Source organism: Trichechus manatus, unplaced genomic scaffold (genome assembly GCF_000243295.1).
Source record: "Trichechus manatus latirostris isolate Lorelei unplaced genomic scaffold, TriManLat1.0 scaffold00032, whole genome shotgun sequence".
NCBI classification, from domain to species: Eukaryota; Metazoa; Chordata; class Mammalia; order Sirenia; family Trichechidae; genus Trichechus; species Trichechus manatus.
The window spans coordinates 19,736,519-19,758,411 of NW_004443968.1; the positions used below are offsets into that span (position 1 = coordinate 19,736,519).

The window sequence follows — 21,893 nt, forward strand, 5'->3', positions numbered from 1 at the left end:
TAGCACTGCCCCGTAGGGTTTCCAGGGAGCAGCTGGTGGATTCGAACTGTCGACCTTTTGGTTAGCAGCCGAGCTCTCAACCACTGTGCCATGAGGGCTTCAGTCATTCATTTTGGTAGATAGTTTTAATAATGACCAATTAACAAATACATGTAAGCAGCTTTGGTAACAAATATTTTGAAGTTGTATCACTGTTATGTGGTGATTATGTTCCCTGAAAAACCCCTTTGCAAGCTCATCTTGCATAAATTGAGGCTTTTAAAAAATTGATTTAATGTAATTTCAGATTGATGTTCAACTGTAAATTATTTTTAAATTTGCATTACATTTTATCTATCCTTTTCCATTCCATTCAAGTATTACAGAACTGTATGTTGAAGGGGATTAACCTTTAAGGTAATTTCCTCATAATTTGAATAATTTGCTCCTAATTTACTCAGTATTTTTGGATGGGTAGTTTCTTATTCTTTTTATCAGTTTGTCATATTGCTAAGACGTATATTACCAAAGATCAGAATCTTAATTTCTTAATTTTATGTAAGGAAAGGATTTTCATTTTGAAGGTATACATCAAATTATTGTTGTGGAATTTATTTGTGCCATTAAAATTATTTTGAATTGAATATTTTTTGAAGTACACTCTCCAAAATTAATTTTTTTTATGCATTTTAGGTAAAAAAAAAAAAAAAATTTGCTGTATCAACTCAGGGAAACAGTAGCCTTACTGTTTTTAAACTGCAGCAAGAACTTAAATATCAGCAATGAAGCAATGATATCTGAGAACAAAAGAACATTTTCCAGCTAACTGTCATCACAATTTCAAGTGATTGTATAAGCACAAACAAGCTGCAACAGACTCTGTCAGCCAGCTATCGAGAGAATGCTTTCTTCTGATGCTGTTTATTTATGAGTTTTAGTATAGATCATTTACATTATATGTATAGCAAATGAAATCAAAATGAGTGAAGCCCCTAGATTCTTTGTCGGGCCTGAAGATACTGAAGTAAATCCTGGAAATTATCGACACTTCTTCCACCATGCAGATGAAGATGATGACGACGAAGATGAGTCTGTAAGTTGTTTGGTGAGAGAAGACCAATATAGTATAGGCTTTTACTATGCATGGTTAATGTGAATTAAAACTATTATTTTAAATTGTTAACACATTTTTCACATAAGAATTTGCTGGAAATGTTTTAAACAGGAAGAGTATATTTTGGTTCATGAGTGACATTGTTGAACCTGTTATGCATCACGAAATAAAATTAGGGGTCAGACTTTAAGTTGTTTAACGATGCCTATTTTAGTCTCTTTCAGTGATATGCCTAGCATAGCAAAGGGTTAGGTAGATAAAATGACAAGGAGAAACATGGAGTAATCAGGTCCATAAATCAAAAGGGTTTCTTGTATATAAAAATATAGAACAAATACGTCAAGATAAAGAACTAGAAGGAAATAATTTTAAAGGTACTAAAGAAGGAGGTTGTTTAACCAGCTTCATTAATTTTGTCATGTTGTCAGTGCAAGTGCTGGTTGACCTGAAGATATCCCGATTTATTAATCATTTAGAAATCCACAGACTGTTTGATTAGAAGTAGATTCTACCTCAACTGTCTACATTAGTGTGTGTGTGTGTGTGTGTGTGTGTGTGTGTGTGTGTGTGTGTGTGTGTGTGTGTGTGTGTGTGTAAGTCAGCTAGTCGGTCTAAATCTCTTTCTGACGTATGGAATTTGTATCCATACTAGATCTTTAGAATTGACACACATTTATGTTCATTTAGATGCAGTTACATTAGCACCACATTTTTCTAACTCATCTTTTTTTTTTTCTTCCTTACAAATAGAAGTTGTTCTACCCTAAGAACTGATTTCAAATATAAACATAGAATATGTGTTTGTTTTTCTTACGTTTTCAATTGGAAAGAGGATTTTAGTTTAAAATAAATACCTGTTATACTTGTTAAAAGTAGTAAAAACAAAAATAACTATTAGATAATTCTTTAAATTTTTTCTGTAGTTATTTAACATCTTTCATAGTATAGTTACACATATCTGAAATGCAAATCGGACCGTCACTCTTTTGAGACTTTCAGTGCAGAGTGATTATCATGTATCTCCTGACACCTCTGTTAATAGCTTGGCTTATTCTAAAATTTCCTTCCAAGTTGTCAGTGGTGACCAGCTAATATTCAAGCTCAATCTATAAAAATAGTTTAATACTGTATAGCTTTATCGTCAGGAATAGCACCTTACTTTAGGCAAGAGAATCTTTATCTCACTCCTGTTTGCCTTTTTACTTGAATTAAATAGGATTTTGGCTGTTTTCTGGTGTGAGGAGGACAAATAAATGCTAGAAACAGTGAAATGAGGAATATTTGTTTAGGTTTTAGATTTGATTAAAAATAATACCTATATTCTGAAAGTATTTCTGTTTTTTAAAAAATGTTTAGGCCTTTGTAGAAAACTGATATTATAACATATAATTTTGATAAATGCATTTGTTGATTAATGTGTCACTTATATAGATTCAGTGCATGTCTCACTTAATTCTGGAAAAGATTAAGATAGCTATACTTTGGAGTTTGTATTAAGTCTTGATTTTTTGTTTCCTTTCTGTTTTAGCCACCGGAAAGGCAGATTGTGGTTGGAATATGTTCCATGGCAAAGAAATCCAAATCCAAACCAATGAAAGAAATTCTTGAACGAATCTCCTTATTTAAATATATCACAGTAGTAGTATTTGAAGAGGATGTTATTTTGAATGAACCAGTGGAAAATTGGCCTTTATGTGATTGTCTTATTTCGTTCCATTCTAAAGGTATTAAAGAAGAGGGGAAGCCCCTTTATCCTCTCTAATTATAAAACTAAACATGTTAATTGTAGAAAATTGTAAAAAACAGGAAAATAAAATTAAAATTACCCATAATGCTACTCTAACAGATGGGTGATATTACCATTTTGATATATTTATTTCTTTCCAGTCTTTTTTTTGGTGTGTATTTTTAAAAACAAATTCAGTGTTACAGTGTATATGTAATTTTACCTTGAGCTGTTTTCACTATTATGTATATATCAAGAATTTTTTCCCCTGCATATCATTCTTCAAAAACCTAATTTTTAATGACTGCATAGTATGTCATCATGTGGATATACTATAATCTACTTAACCAGTCTGCCAATATTTAGATGGTTTCCAGTTTTTCACTGTTAAAATAAGCTTATGATGAACTCTTTGAATGTATATCTTTGCATCTCTAAATTTCTTAGGATAAATTCTTTGAATTATTGAATATTTGTAAACCATTATGATTCTGCTGTGTAGAAAATGATCTGTCATTTCTCATATGCTTATACATATTTATACTTTATTTTTTAAGAATTTAATTGAGATTTTAGATCTTGGTATCTTTTTTTAATAAAACTTAAAAATAAATTTAGCTTAATTATTACCTCAGGGAGTTTTCACATATAAAATAGTAAAGATTATAACTAAATGTATATCTGAAAATTTATAATCTAAGAATCTGTAACTTAAGTGAATTTCACACTAACAATTAAAATTTAAAAGATGTGCTCTTACTTATAAATGTTTTAATATTTAACTCTCACCTGTTACCAAAATATCTAGTTCTGAGCTGTGTGAAAGTCTCACTCAGGTTAGTTGTTCCAGAAGATCTCCTTCAGCAAAAAAAGAATAGGGTATCGTTCAGGCTTTTTGTGTTCTCGTAGCCCAAACTGATTGTCATTATTTCAAGCCAAGGCCTTGATCTTTGCATACTGAAGTCCTTCATTTCAGAGAACATTAAATTTTGCCTATTTTGAGTATAAGGTGGCTCTTCTGCAAAAGTTATTTACCTATAAAGAGTAGGTCTATCTAAGGTCATATCCCATGTGTTCTCTCTGGGTAAGGAAAATGTCCCTCTTTAACAAAGAAGTGGGGAACTGACTGTGTGTTTTCCCGTTTATTAAATTCTGCTAGGAGGCTTCAAATTATAGACATCAGGACATTTTTACAACAAATGTTGAGTTCTGAGAGTCTATAAAACTTGAGGGATTTGTAGTTTGTGGCCAAGTAATTTTTGGTATAGTATATTTCTATTTAAACTTTAAAAATAAGAGGAATTTAGGAATAAATCTTGTTTAACTGACTGTAGCTTTTTGTTTTGTTTCATTTTTAAAACTTCATTATGCTTTAATATGTCCTTCTTCTCCCAACTATTCTGGTAACACTACAAAATACAGTTTATTCACAGGTATGAAGTTAAATCTGAAAATTATGCATATTTACTCATTTTTTACCCTTTTCCACAGATAAGATATTTATTGAAATATTATCATTTAAAGAATAATGATAGGTAACAGTTTCTGAACACTTTCTATGCCACGTACTGTGCTGAGTGCTTTATATGCACTATTCCATTTAATCCTTCAAAAATGCTAATAGATAAAATATCCATTTACAGCCAGAAATTGGAATTTAGAGATGTTAAATAAATTTGCATAGCTAGTGAAAAGTGGAGTCAGGATTAGAATCCAGGTTTATATTCTTAACTTCTGTGGTATACTGCCTCTCTTAATAATGTGTATTGATAGATAAAATTAGAGACTTTTAGTGTTAATAAAGAGAGTGAATTGTAAAGTATAATCATTAAAATTTTTTGGATTTTTTTTTTTAGACCTCTTCTTGGCATATCTGCCATTTGATTTGTTTCCATTGTAATTAGTGTTTTTTATTATTAGGGCGTTAATTTCTGATATCTTAACATTGATGTAGCAGCATTGTGATTCTGCTCATGTATTTTATATTTTGAGCATATCTGTTTTGTATGAATTCATATTTGTTTTTGCTGCTATTTTTAAAGGTGCATAAGTTCTTTGAATTATCAACTAATATGTATGTATAGACATTAAAATTTCTAAGTGAGGAGAAGAGCAATTGTATATATTTAAAAAGAAATCATCAGGTGATTGTGATACACTTAATAAACTTTTCATATTTAGATTTTTCTTTGTAAGGTAATCTTACCCTCTATCAGGGGACTGAATAGTCAGGCATTGACTAACATGTCAGTGCTCTAAATTTGCTTATATAACCGCTGACTTGCTATGTCTTTTCAATCAAAATAGCTAGTAAAAAATAAGATGTTTAATTGTATAAGTTAAATCAAGGTTTATGTATTATTTCATTTCAGAAGGTTGTTATATGCATAATGAAATTATTTTGGGGGGCATCAATTTAAGTTGATAAATTTATAGCTATCAGTTTATTTTGAGATATGTTAATAATACGTGTTCTTAGGATTTCCACTGGACAAAGCAGTTGCCTATGCAAAACTCAGGAATCCATTTGTAATCAATGACTTGAATATGCAGTATCTCATACAAGATAGGTGAGTTATGCAATTGGCTGAATTAAGGGAAGGAAAATTAACATTTATTTAATACCTAGTGTATGGTGACATGCATCAGATGTTTTCACATACATTCAATCCTTGTGTCCTCAAAACAATACTCAGAAATAGATATTTACACCCATTTTTGTAGATGAAGAGATTTGAGAATCATGGAGATCCACTAATTTGCCCAGTGCCACGAGTAGTTCTCCCCCTAGTAGAACAAAGACTTAAACCAGATATAATTTCCAGAGCCTTTTAAACCATTGAAAATTATGAGCAATTTTTACACCTTATAACTAAATTTTTTAAATGGTGAGGTATACTCATTTTGAAAAATATTCCACTATGTGTCTTAGCAGGCCAAAACCATGAATTTTTAAGAGAAACTATAAAATGTGAGTATATTTATGTATTTTATTTAATTGATGTTTCACTCTGATGGCTACTCTTTTAATTTCACTAGCATTCTATTTTCTTGTGTGTTAGCATAACAATATGAATATCAGAAAACACTATAAAATGTAAGACCCTGTTTTTCTATTTTTTATTTTTTTCTTCCAGTTGGTAGCACTATTAATATATAAAAATGTAAAATATTTCCCCTAGGCTTATATAGTAACACGTTTTTATGGTAACGTGTATATATATATGTGTGTGTGTTAGTTTTAACTAGTTTGAAAAATAAAAGCATAAAGAAAGTTGTTTAATCCTGCCACTTTATCTACCACATTGTTTTCCTTTAGAAAGCAACACATAAATACACTCACATTTTATAAAATTGGGGTCAATTTTCTTACAGAATATTGTGAATATCTATGTCATTAAATATTATTTGAGCATAATGTTTTCAATAGGTAATATTCTGTCATTGAGCTATATCGACTTTAACTATTTTTTTTATAAATTTACATTTCTAGTTTTAAAAATTAGTATTTTAATATGCTACAAAAAGTATTCTTGTATATAAATTTTTGTTCTCCTGGTTGAGTATTTCCTTAGAATACACTTTTCAGTATTATAGATGGCATATGTTTATTTAAAAAAAAAACTGAACATACGTATCCTTTTTAGTAGTGGACCAGTAATGATGTACTTTAAAAACAGTACAATAATATATTCACTGTGAACTAGAGCAAAAACAATAAGGATGTTTTTCTTTTTCTTTAGGAGAGAAGTGTATAGTATCCTTCAAGCTGAAGGTATTTTACTTCCTCGTTATGCAATTTTGAACCGTGACCCAAATAATCCCAAAGGTAAGAGATTTTAACCAGGCTGTCTTCTGCTACTCAACATGCTTTTAGGATACTTTCTTTCTGTAATTAAGTGGAATGAATTTTAACAATTTGTGGTATTCTATTCAGGTGTTTTTTTCTTCATTCTGATCTAAATAAATAATTAAAATGTGATACTATGCGTGAAATAGTGTCTAAATAATTTAGGAGTTATCTGTCCTCTTTTTTTTGGTCTACATTGGACACATCTCTTGAGAATCATGAAGAAGAGTTTTAAAATTACACAATTCATAAATTGGTATTGATTAGGGATAAACAAGTGATTCATCTGACTGTTGAATTAAGTATTAAAAACTTCATGCTAAGATGCCACAGTTAAAATCTCTGATGATAATAAGTAGAAATTTTGAGATATTACTACTTATTAGTACTTAATATCTTAAGCAACCTTTGCTTCTTTTTCCTGGATATTTAAACATAGTGTGTAAGCTAGCCTACGCATAACCAAAACCAAACCCACTGCTGTCAAGTCCATTCTGACTCGCAGCAACCCTGTAGAACAGAGTAGAACTGCCCCATAGGGTTTCCAAGACTGTAACTTTTACTGAAACAGGCTGCCACATCTTTCTCCCGGGGAGCGGCTGGTGGATTCGTTCCGCTGACCTTTTTGTGAGCAGCCAAGCACTTAACCACAGCACCACCAGAGCTCCTTAGAGTATACATAACTTACTCTAAAAGGGCAAAATAAGTGTTTATCTATTTTAAGAGTTAATATTCTGATAGCACTTAATATTTTGAGGAATTTTGATGGCTTTGTTGTACCTTAAAACAAAAAAAAATCCAGATGTAGCATTTATTATTTGAAACAGGGACTTTTCTCATCAGTCTAGGGGTAAAAAATTAACTTTCTGATTAGATTGCTTGCTGACTCTACACGTGGGTCATTTTTCTAACTGAAACAATTTTATGTTGTATGGTATCTGATACAAATGATCCATACATTTTTCAGAAGATGGTGACGTTCTAGAGTTACCTCTGAATCTTTTTTGTTGGTGTCATCTTCTATTTAACTTTTTCTATCTAACTTTGAATACTGTGCATGGTATGGTGAAATGGCACATTCATAAGATTTTAAAGAAAAAATGTTGTTCCAAATGCCATGTGTATCATAAATGTTAGTATATGTTGTTCGCAAAAATATTTTAAATTAAGGTTAGATCAGTGCATTATCCAAGATTACTTTTCGTTGTGTTCTCTGTTCTGGTTTTTTAAAAAAGCCCTAAATAATTATATGGTATGGTGCAAACAGTTAACGTGCCAGGCCGCTAACCAAAAGGTTGGAGATTCAAGTCCACCAAAGTGCCTTGGAAGAAGGGCCTGGCAATCTACTTCAAAAAGTCACCCATTGAAATCCTACGGAGCATAATTCTGCTGTGACACACATGGAGTTGCGATGAGTCAGAATCAGCTTGATGGCACCTGGTTTTTGGTTATCTAGATAATGCATGCAGTGTATAATTTTTTTTTGTTATTATTTTTGATTTATAGAATGCAATCTGATTGAAGGGGAAGATCATGTTGAAGTAAATGGAGAAGTTTTCCAAAAGCCATTTGTAGAAAAGCCAGTAAGTGCAGAAGATCACAATGTTTACATTTATTATCCAACGTCTGCAGGTGGTGGAAGTCAAAGACTCTTTCGAAAGGTAAACCTTTGTAATCCTAGTAAATACTTTTCTTGGTACGTCTGTTGTATAAATTTAATTAAAAGCAATCGAGTATTTAATAAAACTTATTAAATATTGCACTCTTAAAAATATATCATTTGGAGACAGATTTATAAAACTGATATACTTTTGTCAGAAAAGCAAGGCATTATTTCAGTTATTTAACGTTTATGCAAAATTTCTATCTACAGAATACGAGAAAGTCACTTGCTTCTGTGGTGTATTTACACAGTGGAAAATTCGATAGTAGTAGAAATGAACAAACTTGCAGTGAACAAACTTGCAGCAATATAGGTGAATCTTGGAAACATAATTCTGAGTGTTTGTTGTATTTTTATGCTATTTAGCTTACATATATGTTATAATTACAGCAGAAAATATAGTGCGAAGTACAGAGTAAGCATGGTTAAAGATTTATGGATTAAAAAAATTTATTTGACAATAACTAAGATGGAAATAGAGGTTCCTGGGTGGTGTAAACAGTTAAGCACTTGGTTACTAACTGAAAGGTTGGTGGTTCAAATCTATCCAGCGGTAACTTGGAAGAAAGGCCTGGCGATCTACTTCTGAAAGATCGCAGCCATTGAAAACCCTAGGGAGCACAGTTTACCCTGAAACACGTGGGGTTGCCGTAAGTCAGAATCAGCTTGACAGCAACTGGTTTGGTTTTGATTTGAATTTTTAAAGATGAAAATAGATAGCAAAAGTGTTATAGCATAAAAATGAAGAAAACATTATATTTGATGGACATCTTCTGCTTTCAGATTGGCAGTAGAAGTAGTGTTTATTCCCCAGAAAGCAATGTACGAAAAACGGGCTCATATATATATGAAGAATTTATGCCCACAGATGGTACTGATGTTAAGGTAGGATTGAATAAAAGTATGTTTTAATTTTGTATTTAGAATTTGCCAGTGATCTTAGAAGGAGGTAACTCTTTAACTACCTAGATGTTTGTTCTGTATCTCTTTTTGACTAGGAATTTTTAATCTGTTTTATACCATGAATGACGTTGGCAGTCTGAAGCCTAGAGATCCTTTTTTTTAGGTTCTCAAATGCTTAAAATAAAACACAGGATTGCAAAGAAAACAAATTTTATTGAAGTATTGTTATCAACATACGTAAAAACTGAATTTGTCATACAGTTTATTATGTTTCTTTAAAAGAGCATTAAATAATAAAATATTGTGGACAAGGGTCTGTTAGCCACCACAGTTTCCAGGCAGTGATCAGTGTATTGAGATCTGCAACAACTGTAATGTGATATAAAAATATCTAAGGTTTTTATTGGAGACGAATAGTCTTAATTGCTTTATCTTCAGCCAGTTTCTCTCTAATCAGACTGTTCTTTATAAAGTAGATTTGATCATGAACCTCTCCTTAAAAATTCTCCCATGAGTCCTCAACGACAGTATAATAGCCAAATTCATAAGCCTGGCATACAACATACTTCACATTCTGTCCTCTGTCTGTCTTACAAACCTCATTTCTTACAACATAAAATGTGTCAAATAATTCGACATTATCTGAATATATCATGCTGTTTCATGCCTTTGTCCTTTGTATTTATTACCTCTAATTGGAGTAGATATCCCTCTCTTGTCAGCCTTGGAGTTCGTGCTCTACCCCCTCCCCTTTTTAATATTTTTCTTATGGCAGTTATTAACTTCTGTAATGTTTTATAATTATGTTTTTCCTTTGTTAAACGATTTGAGGAAAGGGCTCACATCTTATACATTCTAGTATTCACCCATAATATTCAGTGCAATAGTTTTCTATAGAGAATGAAACCTCACTTTGCAATATAATCAATTATTTGTAACTTTTTCCAATGTATTGAAATATTTGATGTGTAAAATAGAAAGATATATCTATTTGGTAGTTTAAAGTCTAAACTACATTTTTTATTGTTTTAAAAATTTGTTGTCTGATGGTGTTTTTTTTTTTTAAACATTCATGAAAGGTTTATACAGTGGGTCCAGATTATGCCCATGCTGAAGCTCGAAAATCTCCAGCACTTGATGGCAAGGTAGAACGAGATAGTGAAGGAAAAGAAGTAAGATACCCTGTTATTCTCAATGCACGAGAGAAATTAATTGCTTGGAAAGTCTGCCTTGCTTTTAAGGTAAAGATGTTATACAGGCTATATAAAAACCCCATTGCCCTCAAGTCAGTTCCACCTTATGAGGAGAACTGCCCCATAGGGCTTCCAAGGCTGTAATCTTTATGGAAGCAGACTGCCACGTCTTTCTCCCAGAGTGGCTGGTGGGTTCAAATCACCAACCTTTTGGTTAGCAGCTAAGCACTTAACCATTGCACAACCAGGGCTCTTCTATACAGGCTGTATAGTCTCTCATAAATGGAATTCCAGTTTCTTTTTTAGTAAAAGAAAAGTTATTTGGGCTTATAATTGGAGAAGGAAGCTGAGACAGTAGCTGCTGGGTGGCATAAATGTTTAAGCACTCAGCTACTCACCAAAAGGTTGTCGGTTCAAATCCACCTAGAAGTGCCTCAGAAGAAAGGCCTGGCAGTCTACTTTCGAAAGGTCACAGCCATTGAAAATGATGTGGTATACAGTTTTACTCTGAAACACATGGGATAGCCATGAGTTGGAATCGACTGACAACTGGTTTGCTGGTTTAAGCTGAGAAACTAGTTGATACGTCTAAACATTTAATGTGTTTTCAAGGGATATTTGTAATGCTAATAATAAAAATATGTAATAAATGAAAGTCTTTGTTTCTCTGTATTCTTTATTACATACAAGGTAACCATGTCAATTTATTAAAAAATTAAAATTACAGAGAATAACTTAACTAAAACAGTAGGGCTAGTCAGCGTTTAGGGACATGTTTAACATATTTTAAAAAAGAAAACCTTTTCAATTCTGATTTTTTATGAATTCCTTCAATTAATCTATATTGTAAGGTTTTTAATCTTACTACTGTATGATAAAATTTTGAATAGAAGTAGTACAATCTGCATTTACTAAAGGATAAATTTTACCTCTTGTAACTTTACCTTGGAATCTATAATGTAAAGGCTAGTGTATATTACTGGTTATTAAATAATAAATAATCTGTGTCTTAATATTTGAAGTCTCTTTCATGAAAGGAATACTAGCTTATTAGCCTGTGAATATATTTTAATCGCTTTTTATACATAGTTTTAATTATGCCAGAATTCCAAAAGCCATGACTTAAAATTGCATTATACTGATACGTGATAATTTGAACATAAAGCATGGAAAATCAGAAAATTCCTAGAGTCTAGGCAGGAAATTCAAACCTTTAAGCTACTTTCTTCTCCCAGAGAAAGTAAATTGATTTCAGGTGCTCACAAATATGTGGTTATCAGGGCTTAAATGATTCGTAGGGCTAATTGGATATTTCCTCTCGAATATGTCTTCAAACTATTTCTGTCTTTCCTTCCTTCCTCCCTCCATCCCTCCTTCTCTCCTTTCTTCTTTCTGTCCTTGTTGTAAAGTGATATAATTTCTGCTAGTGCAAAATTTATTTTTTAATCATACCCTTTAAAAATATATTTTTTAAATTAAATGTTAATATCAGGACTTCTTAATGCAGTGTTTTTTTGGCTTCTCTAGTCCCTTAAACATTATTATTCTACATCTGCTTGATGGTAAAGAACTTAAGTAATCATATGGCATGTATAATGTATCTTCAGAGCAATCAAGTTACAAATAAGTGATTTCTATCATTTTCTATTTACTGTGAAGTAAACCAATATACTTTTTGGTATTGATAAAATTTGGTATATACTAATAAGACTAGAAAACTGTTAATCTTAATAATCCAAATAGAATCTTAAAGTTTATAATTTATTTTTAATAGCAAACAGTCTGTGGCTTTGATTTGTTACGGGCCAATGGACAGTCCTATGTCTGTGATGTCAATGGCTTCAGTTTTGTGAAAAATTCCATGAAGTATTATGATGATTGTGCAAAAATACTTGGGTAAGTTTTTTTTCTTTATTTTTCATTCTCTTTACCTTTGTTACAGCTAATGCATGCTGGTTATTCAGCAACCAAATAATTATAAAGGTCAAAAGATTAGAATTTTTTAGGTAATCTAGAGTAAAAATCAATGTTCATGAGGTGACACCCCCAAATGCCATTCCAGATCCTGAATTATACTCAGGGTTATCAAAGACAGATTAATTTATGATCAGTATAAATGAAGGGCTAAAAGTATCTTAATTTTGTAGATTTGGAAATGCTGTAACATGGTGATTATTAATCAAAATAGCTAATGGATTAGAATACCATTTTTCTGTAGTTTTTGCTGTATAATTATAATTGAAAAGTTTTAATTTTCTTACTTCATGGTACAAAATGAGCTATTCATGAAATTAGTAACCAGAATAAAATAAAAATATTTGAAGCTCAGGATTCTTTTGAATAATATTTCTTTCTAGAAGCACATGTTACTTGTCGATAATGAGATTATCAAGTGAATATAAAAGAATTCTTGCCTATAGAGATGCCATTTTTATATTCTTTAGTGTGGTCTTTTATACCTTGACTCCGAAACTAGCAAGATAGGAATGGTTTTTTAAGTAATTTCAAAGTATGTATGACAAAGCCATAGGAAACTTACACTTTAAAATGTTGTTTAATAATTGTAATTAGCTTTTATAGTATCTTTCAGAGATTAGTGAACTTGCTCTTAAAGTGAAATTTTGAAGAGTTTACCAAATTTTAGCATTAATAAATGCTAAATTTTAACAATACAAGAAAAATTATACTTACTTAAATGTGTTTCTGTTGTTTTCCTATTAGTAAAATATATAATAATAGAGATTTGTTAAATATAGGCATGGTGTCTAGGATAGCTTTATTGGTGTTCAATAAACTGATAAGAAAATGACCAGTGGTCACACAGAAGAGACAATCTTAGATTTCAGAATGTATGTAATTAGATATGATGTGATTATGGTGTTTTCTTTGACCCAATATGACTTATATTTTTAAAATTTAAGTAAATAATTCTAAATTTGTAGCATCCCATTAGTGTTCTCTGATACATCAGTTTAGAACTGCTGATTTAATTTTTCTTGACCAGAATTCAGTCTTTGAGTAACTTTTTGTATGATGTAATCCCTCAATAATTTGACTGTAACTCCTTATGATTCATAATTATTGTCATTATGTACCGTTTTGTCTTAAAATGCACTAATTTTTAATTTTTTTCTTTGTTTTTTTCTTTCCTTCCTTCCAAAGCAATATTGTAATGCGAGAGCTTGCTCCACAATTTCATATTCCCTGGTCAATACCCTTAGAAGCTGAAGATATCCCAATTGTACCAACTACATCTGGAACTATGTAAGTTCGAATATTTTAATTTAGAAATCTCTTGGATTTCTCCATGTGCTATTACAATAAAAATTAAATTTCTTCGTGATTATTAGGTACTTTACTGTGTATGTTTTCCTATGATTCAATTTAAAGATGGAGAATAGATTATATGCTTTTACAAGGGTCCATATAGACTAAAAATCTTTTATAGTGTTACAAGTAAAATCCTGAAAAATGCTTGGATTATTATAAAACTGTTGAATTAAGCCATAAAAATAAAAGAGATGCCAAGAGAGAAGTTGCTTAAAGGTTCATGGTCAGTGATCATATAACTTTGGCTCTCTCAGAATATGATGGAAAAATATAGTCATATTGTAGTCATATTTTGAGGTAAATTAATTAGAGCAGTATTTCGAAAGTGATCCCTACATTCTACTAGTGAAAATTACTCCTTGAAAAGTCAAATGAGATAAGTGCTTCACCTTCACATCTTAGAGATTCATAATAACATGTTTAATATTCTGAGAAATCCTTATTGGGATTTAATTTTGTTTTTTAAACTAGCATTTTCCAATCTTATTTAGCTCAGAATTTATCCATTTAACTTACTAATATCCTGCAGGGTAGTAGTGTTCTATGACTCACACTTTGGCAAATACTGGATTATACTTCCTAAATCTAGCATGCTTCTAAGACCATTTTATCTTCCACTAATGTGAGTTTGAAATATTTGTTTTTCTTCCATGGATAAATATCACAACCATCCACTAAAACTTTATTTTGATTTAATGAAATCTTAGCCTATAGGGATCTATGCTATTAGGGCAGATATTTAGTAAATTATAGGGACTGGAACCTATTTTCATTATCCTAGAATTAACACAATCATCTCTAGAGAGGAAGTAAATATCATATTATGTAACTTAGTTTTATCACCTCCAGCTTCTTCAGTTTTTTTCAGGATTTGGTTACATGAAATTAAGATTGATTGTTACAAGTATTATTCTCCATGGAACATATTTTTTAATTTTTTTTATCTTAGGATGGAACTTAGATGTGTTATAGCTGTCATACGTCACGGGGATCGAACACCAAAACAAAAAATGAAAATGGAAGTGAGGCATCAAAAGTATGTTTTAAGCAGAATAATTTAACACTTATGAGATAATTTGAGATTTCTGATACACGTTAAACTCTTTTGATTAACATGCTATTTAGAAAAACATTGTGTACCTATTGTTTTTTGGCCATTAATATTTAAACAAGTCCCTGGGTGGCATAAGTGGTTACGCACTCAACTACTAAAAGGTTGACAGAACCCACCCAGAGTAACCTCAGAAGATAGACCTGGTGTTGTGCTTCTGAAAGGTCATAGCTATGAAAACCCCATGGAGCAGTTCTGCTCTGCACACATGGGGTCGCCATGAGTTGAAATTGACTCAACAGCAAATAACAACACCAACAACAGTATTTAAACCACTGGATGCATACTTAAAGTAATTATATATATAAGAATTTGAACAAAAAATATGGTACTATCTATACCTGATTATCAATCTAACCTGACTTTTATTTATTGTTATAAAGATGTTCTGTTTATAATTAGGCTTGGTTTATCATGCTCTTGTATTGCTTTCTGAGAGTCATTAACCTCTCAACCTTCTAGAAGAAAATTAGTAAGATGAAAGTTATTTCTATTCAGTATTTGATCTGGAGATGATAAAATTTAAAAACCTGAGCCATTAAATAAATGTGTTGAGATTGGTATTTTTTTAGCATATGTACATTGACAGGAGAGAGTATATAATATTTTGTATTATAATCATATGTTCAATTTTCATCATGAAAAAACAATTTTAAAAATAACATCATGATTAACAGTTTGACATCGTTTAATACAATACTAAATTTTACCAATTAAAGCAGAGGGAGCAGCATGATACAGTGAAAGAGGACATAGACCCCAACTTTCTAGTCACATATTTTTCATTTATTATTATTGATTCATGTAAGTACATGGTAGTAATATTAATTATATGCAAGTTACTAACAGTGCTGTCTTTTTTTTTTTTAAAGATTTTTTGATCTTTTTGAAAAGTGTGATGGATATAAATCTGGGAAATTAAAACTCAAAAAGCCAAAACAATTACAAGTAAGTTTGATTTTTGTTTTAAGTTTTTAATGGTGAAATTATATAAAAATTTAATTTTTTATTTTTATTTTATAGGAAGTGCTAGATATTGCACGACAACTTCTTATGGAGCTTGGGCAAAATAACGATTCTGAAATTGAAGAAAACAAGTCAAAACTTGAGCAACTTAAGACTGTATTGGAGATGTGAGTATCTTTTCGAAACCCATAATTGTGATAACTAATTGAGGTGCTCCTTTTTTTTAATGTGCTTTTTTATATGCGAGGCTCTCTATTTTAATTCCTTTCACAGTTTGATCTTTTTGTTCTTTATCACTGTAGATAAGGAGAATTTAATGAATTATTTATACCAGTGAGAAAAAATAGATTGTTGTATTGAAGGTTATTGTTTTAGTTTCACTTTAAATTTTTATGAAAAGATCCAAAGAGGACATCAAATTTGGATTTTCTATGAAGAACTCCTTTGAATGAGGGCCACACTGCTGAGTTGACCGTATATTTAGTGCTGTTTAAATCAAAACCAGTTTTGCACTGTGCTTTAATCACTGAAATTGGTACCACCAGTGTTTCTGTATAAGCTTTACATGTTTAATCACTTAAAATCTTATATCCTTTATTTCTTAAAGATAAATTTATTTATGTTTTTACATACTTTCATACTTTGTCTTCTTTTCAGAATTGTCTAACTTTTGTAGAAAACGTTTTTTGTTCTTTTTTTTTTTTTTAAGGTGGTTAAAATGACTACCTATGGTACAAATTTTCTGCTAGAATATTTTGAAGAACTCAGCAAGGCAGTTACAGATAAAAGGGGACATTAATATGTAAGATTTAGTTTTTCTCTAGATGGATTTTAGTTTTTCTTTAGGAGGTGACGTCAGCATTTATTGAATATTGCCCATTTCTGCTTACCATTTTATTTTTCAGGTATGGCCATTTCTCTGGAATAAATCGTAAGGTCCAATTGACCTATCTTCCTCATGGTTGTCCTAAAACATCTAGTGAAGAAGAAGGTATGTTTTTACTAATGCCTATTGTGTTTCAACTATGTATAGTAACTTACTATGTATTGTTGATTACCTCTGGACGATGTTCTGCCTAATTGTTTACGGATTGGCATGCTGAAGAAAGGAAAAATAACATGTAGTTTTGTTAACTGTGCATTCTATCCTTTAAGTAAAGGATTTGTTGTTAGGTGCCATCGAGTCGGTTCAGACTCATTGCGACCCTGAGCACAGCAGAACAAAACCCACTGCCCAGTCCTGTACCATCTTCACAGTCGTTCTTGTGTTTGAGCCCATGGTTGCATCTGCTGTGTCATTCCATCTCATTGTGGGTCTTCCTCTTTTTCGCTGACCCTCTACTGTACCAAATATGACATCCTTCTCCAGGGACTCGTCCCTCGTGATAACATGTCCAAAGTACGTGAGATGCAGTCTTGCCATCCTCGCTTCTAAGGAGCATTCTGGCTGTACTTCTTCCAAGACAGATTTATTCATTCTGGCAGTCCATGGTGTATTCAGTATTCTTCACCGACACCATAATTCCAAGGCATCAGTTCTTTTTCCATGTTCCTTATTCATTGTCCAGCTTTCACATGCACATGAGGCGATTGAAAATACCATGGCTTGGGTCAGGCCCACCTTAGTCTTCAAAGTGACATCTTTGCTTTTTAACACTTCAGAGAGGTCTTTTGTGGCACATTTGCCCAGTACAATTCATTGTTTGAGTTCTTGACTGTTGCTTCCATGGGCATTGATTGTGGAGCTTCCAGACTAAGACAGACTAGGAAGAAGGACCTGGTGATCTACTTCTAAAAAATATTGGCCAGTAAAAACTCTATGAGTAGCAGCGGAAGTAAAGGATAGATTTTATTTATTTCAAGAACTCTTTAGGACTTCCCTTTTTACTCTGGGTTGTTTCAGAAAGCTTATTTATTTCTCAATATTATTTAACGTCCCTCTTTCTTACTCTTTGGATAGATGAGGGCAGAGTATACAGGGAAGCTCGAGAAGTATAAAAAGACTATTCAAAAAAATATATAATCAACATGTTACAAAAATAAATTGATATTTTCCTCCACCCAATATGCCAGAATAAGCATTTAAGTAAGATTAGTCTTCTAAGAGCAGTCAGCAGCAAAGCTCGTATATTCATTTACATTTCAAAAGAAAAATGAGAAAGGATCTCACAAAGCCATTTTTTGGAGAAACGCAGATGGCCAGTAATTATGAAATACCAGTCTTTTGCTTAACACACTGGCAAAGTGTTTTCTTTTTTAAAGAACTAGTAATACAAAATGCTGATGAGAATTCAGTGTGACAGGATCTCCCTGATATGTCTACTGATAGGAGTATAAATTGACACAACTTTTTGGAAAGTAATTTGTCAATAACTTAAAAAATGTTCATATACTTTTACCTTAATTCTATTTATGAGAAGTAATCAGATATTCAGGGAAGGATTAATTGATAAGGATATTGACAATAGCATTATTTTTAGTAGCAGAAATGAAGTAATGATTATCTTAAAGGCAAACAATTTGAATGTGTTAATCTTTATTTATTTATTTAAAAATTTGACATGTTGCTCTGTTGTTACCCTTGGTCATTAATTTCCTATATTTTAATGTTTTTGATCAGAAGCTTTCTATAAATAAAATAAAAAGCCAGTTAATTAATGGTCCTTCCATAAATTAATATTGACCATCATGGTAAAGTTCATAAAACTGTTAAGTGGCCCCGGGGGAAAGGGTGATTTTTCTGTCAGTTTTAATAAATTTTCATTAAGTTCTTTTACTATTTATAATGCTTATTTTTTAATTACCTTTCTTTCCATAACCTAAGACAGATCTTGAGGACATGATAAAAGGTCCAAATTAAGTACAGAAACCCATTCACTTATGATGTCTTCTACAAGTCTGTGAAAGTACTCTGGTTTGGAACACACAGTGATTCCACAATTCCAGATGAAAAACTGTTCTTTTCTATATTTTTTCTACTTATCACCTAGAAAATTTAAATTAAAATATATATTAGTCTCTCTAGTCTCACATTTTCATTAAAATTATGCAAATCACTGGTCCCATTCATTAAAATATGTGTATCTTCATTTCAGCTAACGTAATACTTTTTATGTGATAGCACTGTAGAAGGCCCTTAGTATAAAGGCAGAAGATCAGGATCCTTCATCTATCATAATGTAACTCAATTAATTAAATATACTGGGCAAACCAGTCTGAGAACAGGGAGGGGAAAAGCAATCTTCGGAAAATTGGGAGCACACCTTTTCCCAAAAGTATGAAAGGGGTTTTGAAATTTTAGTAGGACTTTAACGATGGAACGATGGGTATTCCTGTCAGAAGCAGCAGCCTACAAAGATAAGCACATTTAAAGAACAAAGTAATTTACATGTGGTCCATATTCCACTGCAGAAGAGAGTATAGGAAGAAAATCTTGAGACGTGTTTAAAAAAAACCAAACTTCACATTTGTTTTATCCATTCTAATGTATCCTAGACAGCCGAAGAGAAGAGCCATCCTTACTTTTGGTTCTAAAATGGGGAGGAGAACTAACCCCTGCAGGCAGGGTTCAGGCTGAAGAACTTGGAAGAGCTTTCAGGTGTATGTATCCTGGAGGTCAAGGTGAGTCTTGGAATTTCTTTAATTTGGTTAAATATATACATTGTGTTTTCAAATTCTCATTTACTTGGAGATGTTAGTAAATATTTACAGAAGTACAGTGAGATAAAAATATAGCTTAAGTGATTTGAGGATTTATTTTCAGGAGATTATGCAGGATTTCCTGGTTGTGGTTTACTTAGATTACATAGTACCTACCGACATGACCTCAAAATATATGCATCTGATGAGGGACGAGTCCAGATGACTGCAGCTGCTTTTGCAAAGGTATAAATGTTTTTAGATTTATTAGAATTTTTATTTAAAATTGTCTTTTAAAAGATTTTTACTAAGGCAGTATTCAGTTTAAAAATTTCAAATATCTAAAAATTCCAAATTTGGAAATTCCAACTAAAGCACTCAAATGGCAGTGATAAACTATATTATTATTATTATTATTTATTAATATAGTTTACTTAATGAAATTCAGCATATAACAAAATAATTATGATACTTTTATTATGCATATTAATTTTTTTTATCTGTTGGATTTATTTAATGTTTAGGGACTATTAGCTTTAGAAGGAGAGCTTACACCTATTCTTGTTCAGATGGTAAAAAGTGCAAACATGAATGGTCTCTTGGATAGTGATAGTGACTCTTTGAGCAGTTGTCAGCAACGTGTGAAAGCAAGACTTCATGAAATACTTCAGAAAGACAGAGATTTTACTGCTGAAGATTATGAAAAGGTAGGCCTTGGCAAACTCTTCCTCTACATTGTGAAATACTATATACACAGAAATAAGTGCATAAAACAAAAATCTCAAGCTTACTTATTTTATAAAGCAAACAGTCATGTAAACACCACCTAGATAGAACACTGGAGCAACCCTGATGGCCCTACATGCCCTTTGCAATTGTATCCCCTTTCCTGTCTTCTAGAAATTACTGCGATAACTTTTTATGTTGCTCTTTTTTAGTCTTTTATCCAGAATATTTATTTGGATAAATATGTATCCCTAAACACCGTAGTCTCATTTTTGGCTGTTTTTAAAACTTCATATGCATTGAAACCTTTGACAGCCTTAACTCGAAGAGACTGCCTTTCTCTGGGTCTCGCAAGTTTTCTGCCACTTTTTTTTTTTTTTTTTTTTTTTTTAACCACTTTTCAGTCGTTTTCTGTTATTGGGCAGTATATGAGTTTTCCTTCTCTTACACAGGTTCCGGCCTTTGCAGGTTTTAGTGTAATAGAATAATACAGCATTTTCTTTCATGTCTAGTTTCCTTTGTTCAACGTTGTGTTTGTAAATTTCATCAGTATTGTTGAGTATTGCCATAGTTAATTTTCATTGCTATGTAGTAGCATTCTATTTCAAGGATTGGCAAACTTTTTCTGTAAAAAATCAGATAGTAAATATTTTATGCTTTGCCTAACATAGGATCTCTATTGCTTTTTTTTGTTTTTTAACTACCCTTTAAAAATGTAAAAATCATTCTGAGTTCGGGCTGCACCGCAGGTCACATTTGGCCTGTGGGCTGTAGTTTGTTGAGCCACATTCTGTTTAATGAATGTACTACAATTTAGCTATGCTTTCTACTGTTGTCACCAGTTTGGGGCTTTTATGACTAATGCTACTATGAATATCCTTGTATGCCTCCTGGTGCATATGATCATGTGTATGCTCATGTTCAGTATTAGTATATAATAACTGAATTGCTTTCTAAATTAATTGAACGAATTTACATTCCCATTAGAATTCTATGGTAATTCTCATTGCTCCACATAGTCTCCATTCTTGGTATATTTAAAACTATTCAATTTTTACCATTCTGATGGATGTACAGTGGTACCTCACTTGGGGTTTTAATATTTATTGACCATTTAGACATCCTCTTTCATAAGGCATCTCTTCAAGTCTCGTCTTTTTTTTTTTCTACTAGTGGTTTGTGTGTTTCTTTTTGATTGGTAGAAAGCTCTTTGTCTATTCTGGATATGAGCTCTTTGCAAAATTCCTGTTGGGATTTTGATTTAGATTGCATTAAATCTATAGATTGGTTTGTAAGAATGTATATCTTTTTATCTAGGCTTTCAATCTGTACATATAGTATAGCTCATCATTTAGTTTGATATTCTTTAATCTCAGAATAAGGAAATTTCATTTTGTTTCTATTTTGTTAAGAATTTTTATCATGAAAATTCGTTGAATTTTATCATATTTTCCATAAGTTTTGAAAGATGTCATTTTTATATCTTCTAGCCTCCCTGTTGTTTCCTTTGAGAAGTCAGCTGTTAGTCTTATTGTTGTGTCTTTGAAGATAAATCTGTTTTTTTGTTTTTACTCCTGGCTACTTTAAATATCTGGCTTTGGTTTTCAGCAGTTTTTCTGTTGTGTCCAGATGTAGATTTAAATATTTCCTCTGTTCCCTTCTTCTGGAACTCTAAACATATGTATGTTAGAGC

General features: G+C 31.6%; 1 protein-coding gene across 16 annotated transcripts in view; it reads left to right on the top strand.

Moving 5' to 3' along the window:
* The first annotated feature begins 672 nt into the window (after positions 1 to 672).
* The window catches only part of PPIP5K2 (diphosphoinositol pentakisphosphate kinase 2), an 87,239-nt gene continuing 66,018 nt past the window's right edge, over positions 673 to 21,893 (top strand). For 8 of the 16 annotated variants that reach the window (XM_023730135.1, XM_023730137.1, XM_023730140.1 and 5 more), the window contains exons 1-16: positions 673 to 1,072; positions 2,622 to 2,817; positions 5,299 to 5,389; positions 6,563 to 6,648; positions 8,176 to 8,330; positions 9,116 to 9,217; positions 10,315 to 10,476; positions 12,203 to 12,324; positions 13,591 to 13,692; positions 14,708 to 14,794; positions 15,742 to 15,817; positions 15,893 to 16,002; positions 16,741 to 16,826; positions 19,331 to 19,456; positions 19,599 to 19,720; positions 19,999 to 20,181. In XM_023730135.1, coding sequence (XP_023585903.1) covers positions 959 to 1,072; positions 2,622 to 2,817; positions 5,299 to 5,389; positions 6,563 to 6,648; positions 8,176 to 8,330; positions 9,116 to 9,217; positions 10,315 to 10,476; positions 12,203 to 12,324; positions 13,591 to 13,692; positions 14,708 to 14,794; positions 15,742 to 15,817; positions 15,893 to 16,002; positions 16,741 to 16,826; positions 19,331 to 19,456; positions 19,599 to 19,720; positions 19,999 to 20,181 — 1,920 coding nt within the window. In that variant the 5' untranslated portion in view covers positions 673 to 958. Of the gene's footprint in view, positions 1,073 to 2,621; positions 2,818 to 5,298; positions 5,390 to 5,751; positions 5,791 to 6,562; positions 6,649 to 8,175; positions 8,331 to 8,542; positions 8,646 to 9,115; positions 9,218 to 10,314; positions 10,477 to 12,202; positions 12,325 to 13,590; positions 13,693 to 14,707; positions 14,795 to 15,741; positions 15,818 to 15,892; positions 16,003 to 16,740; positions 16,827 to 19,330; positions 19,457 to 19,598; positions 19,721 to 19,998; positions 20,182 to 21,893 lie in introns of those variants that run through there. The other 8 variants (XM_023730136.1, XM_023730147.1, XM_023730150.1 and 5 more) reach the window with 5 other exon arrangements.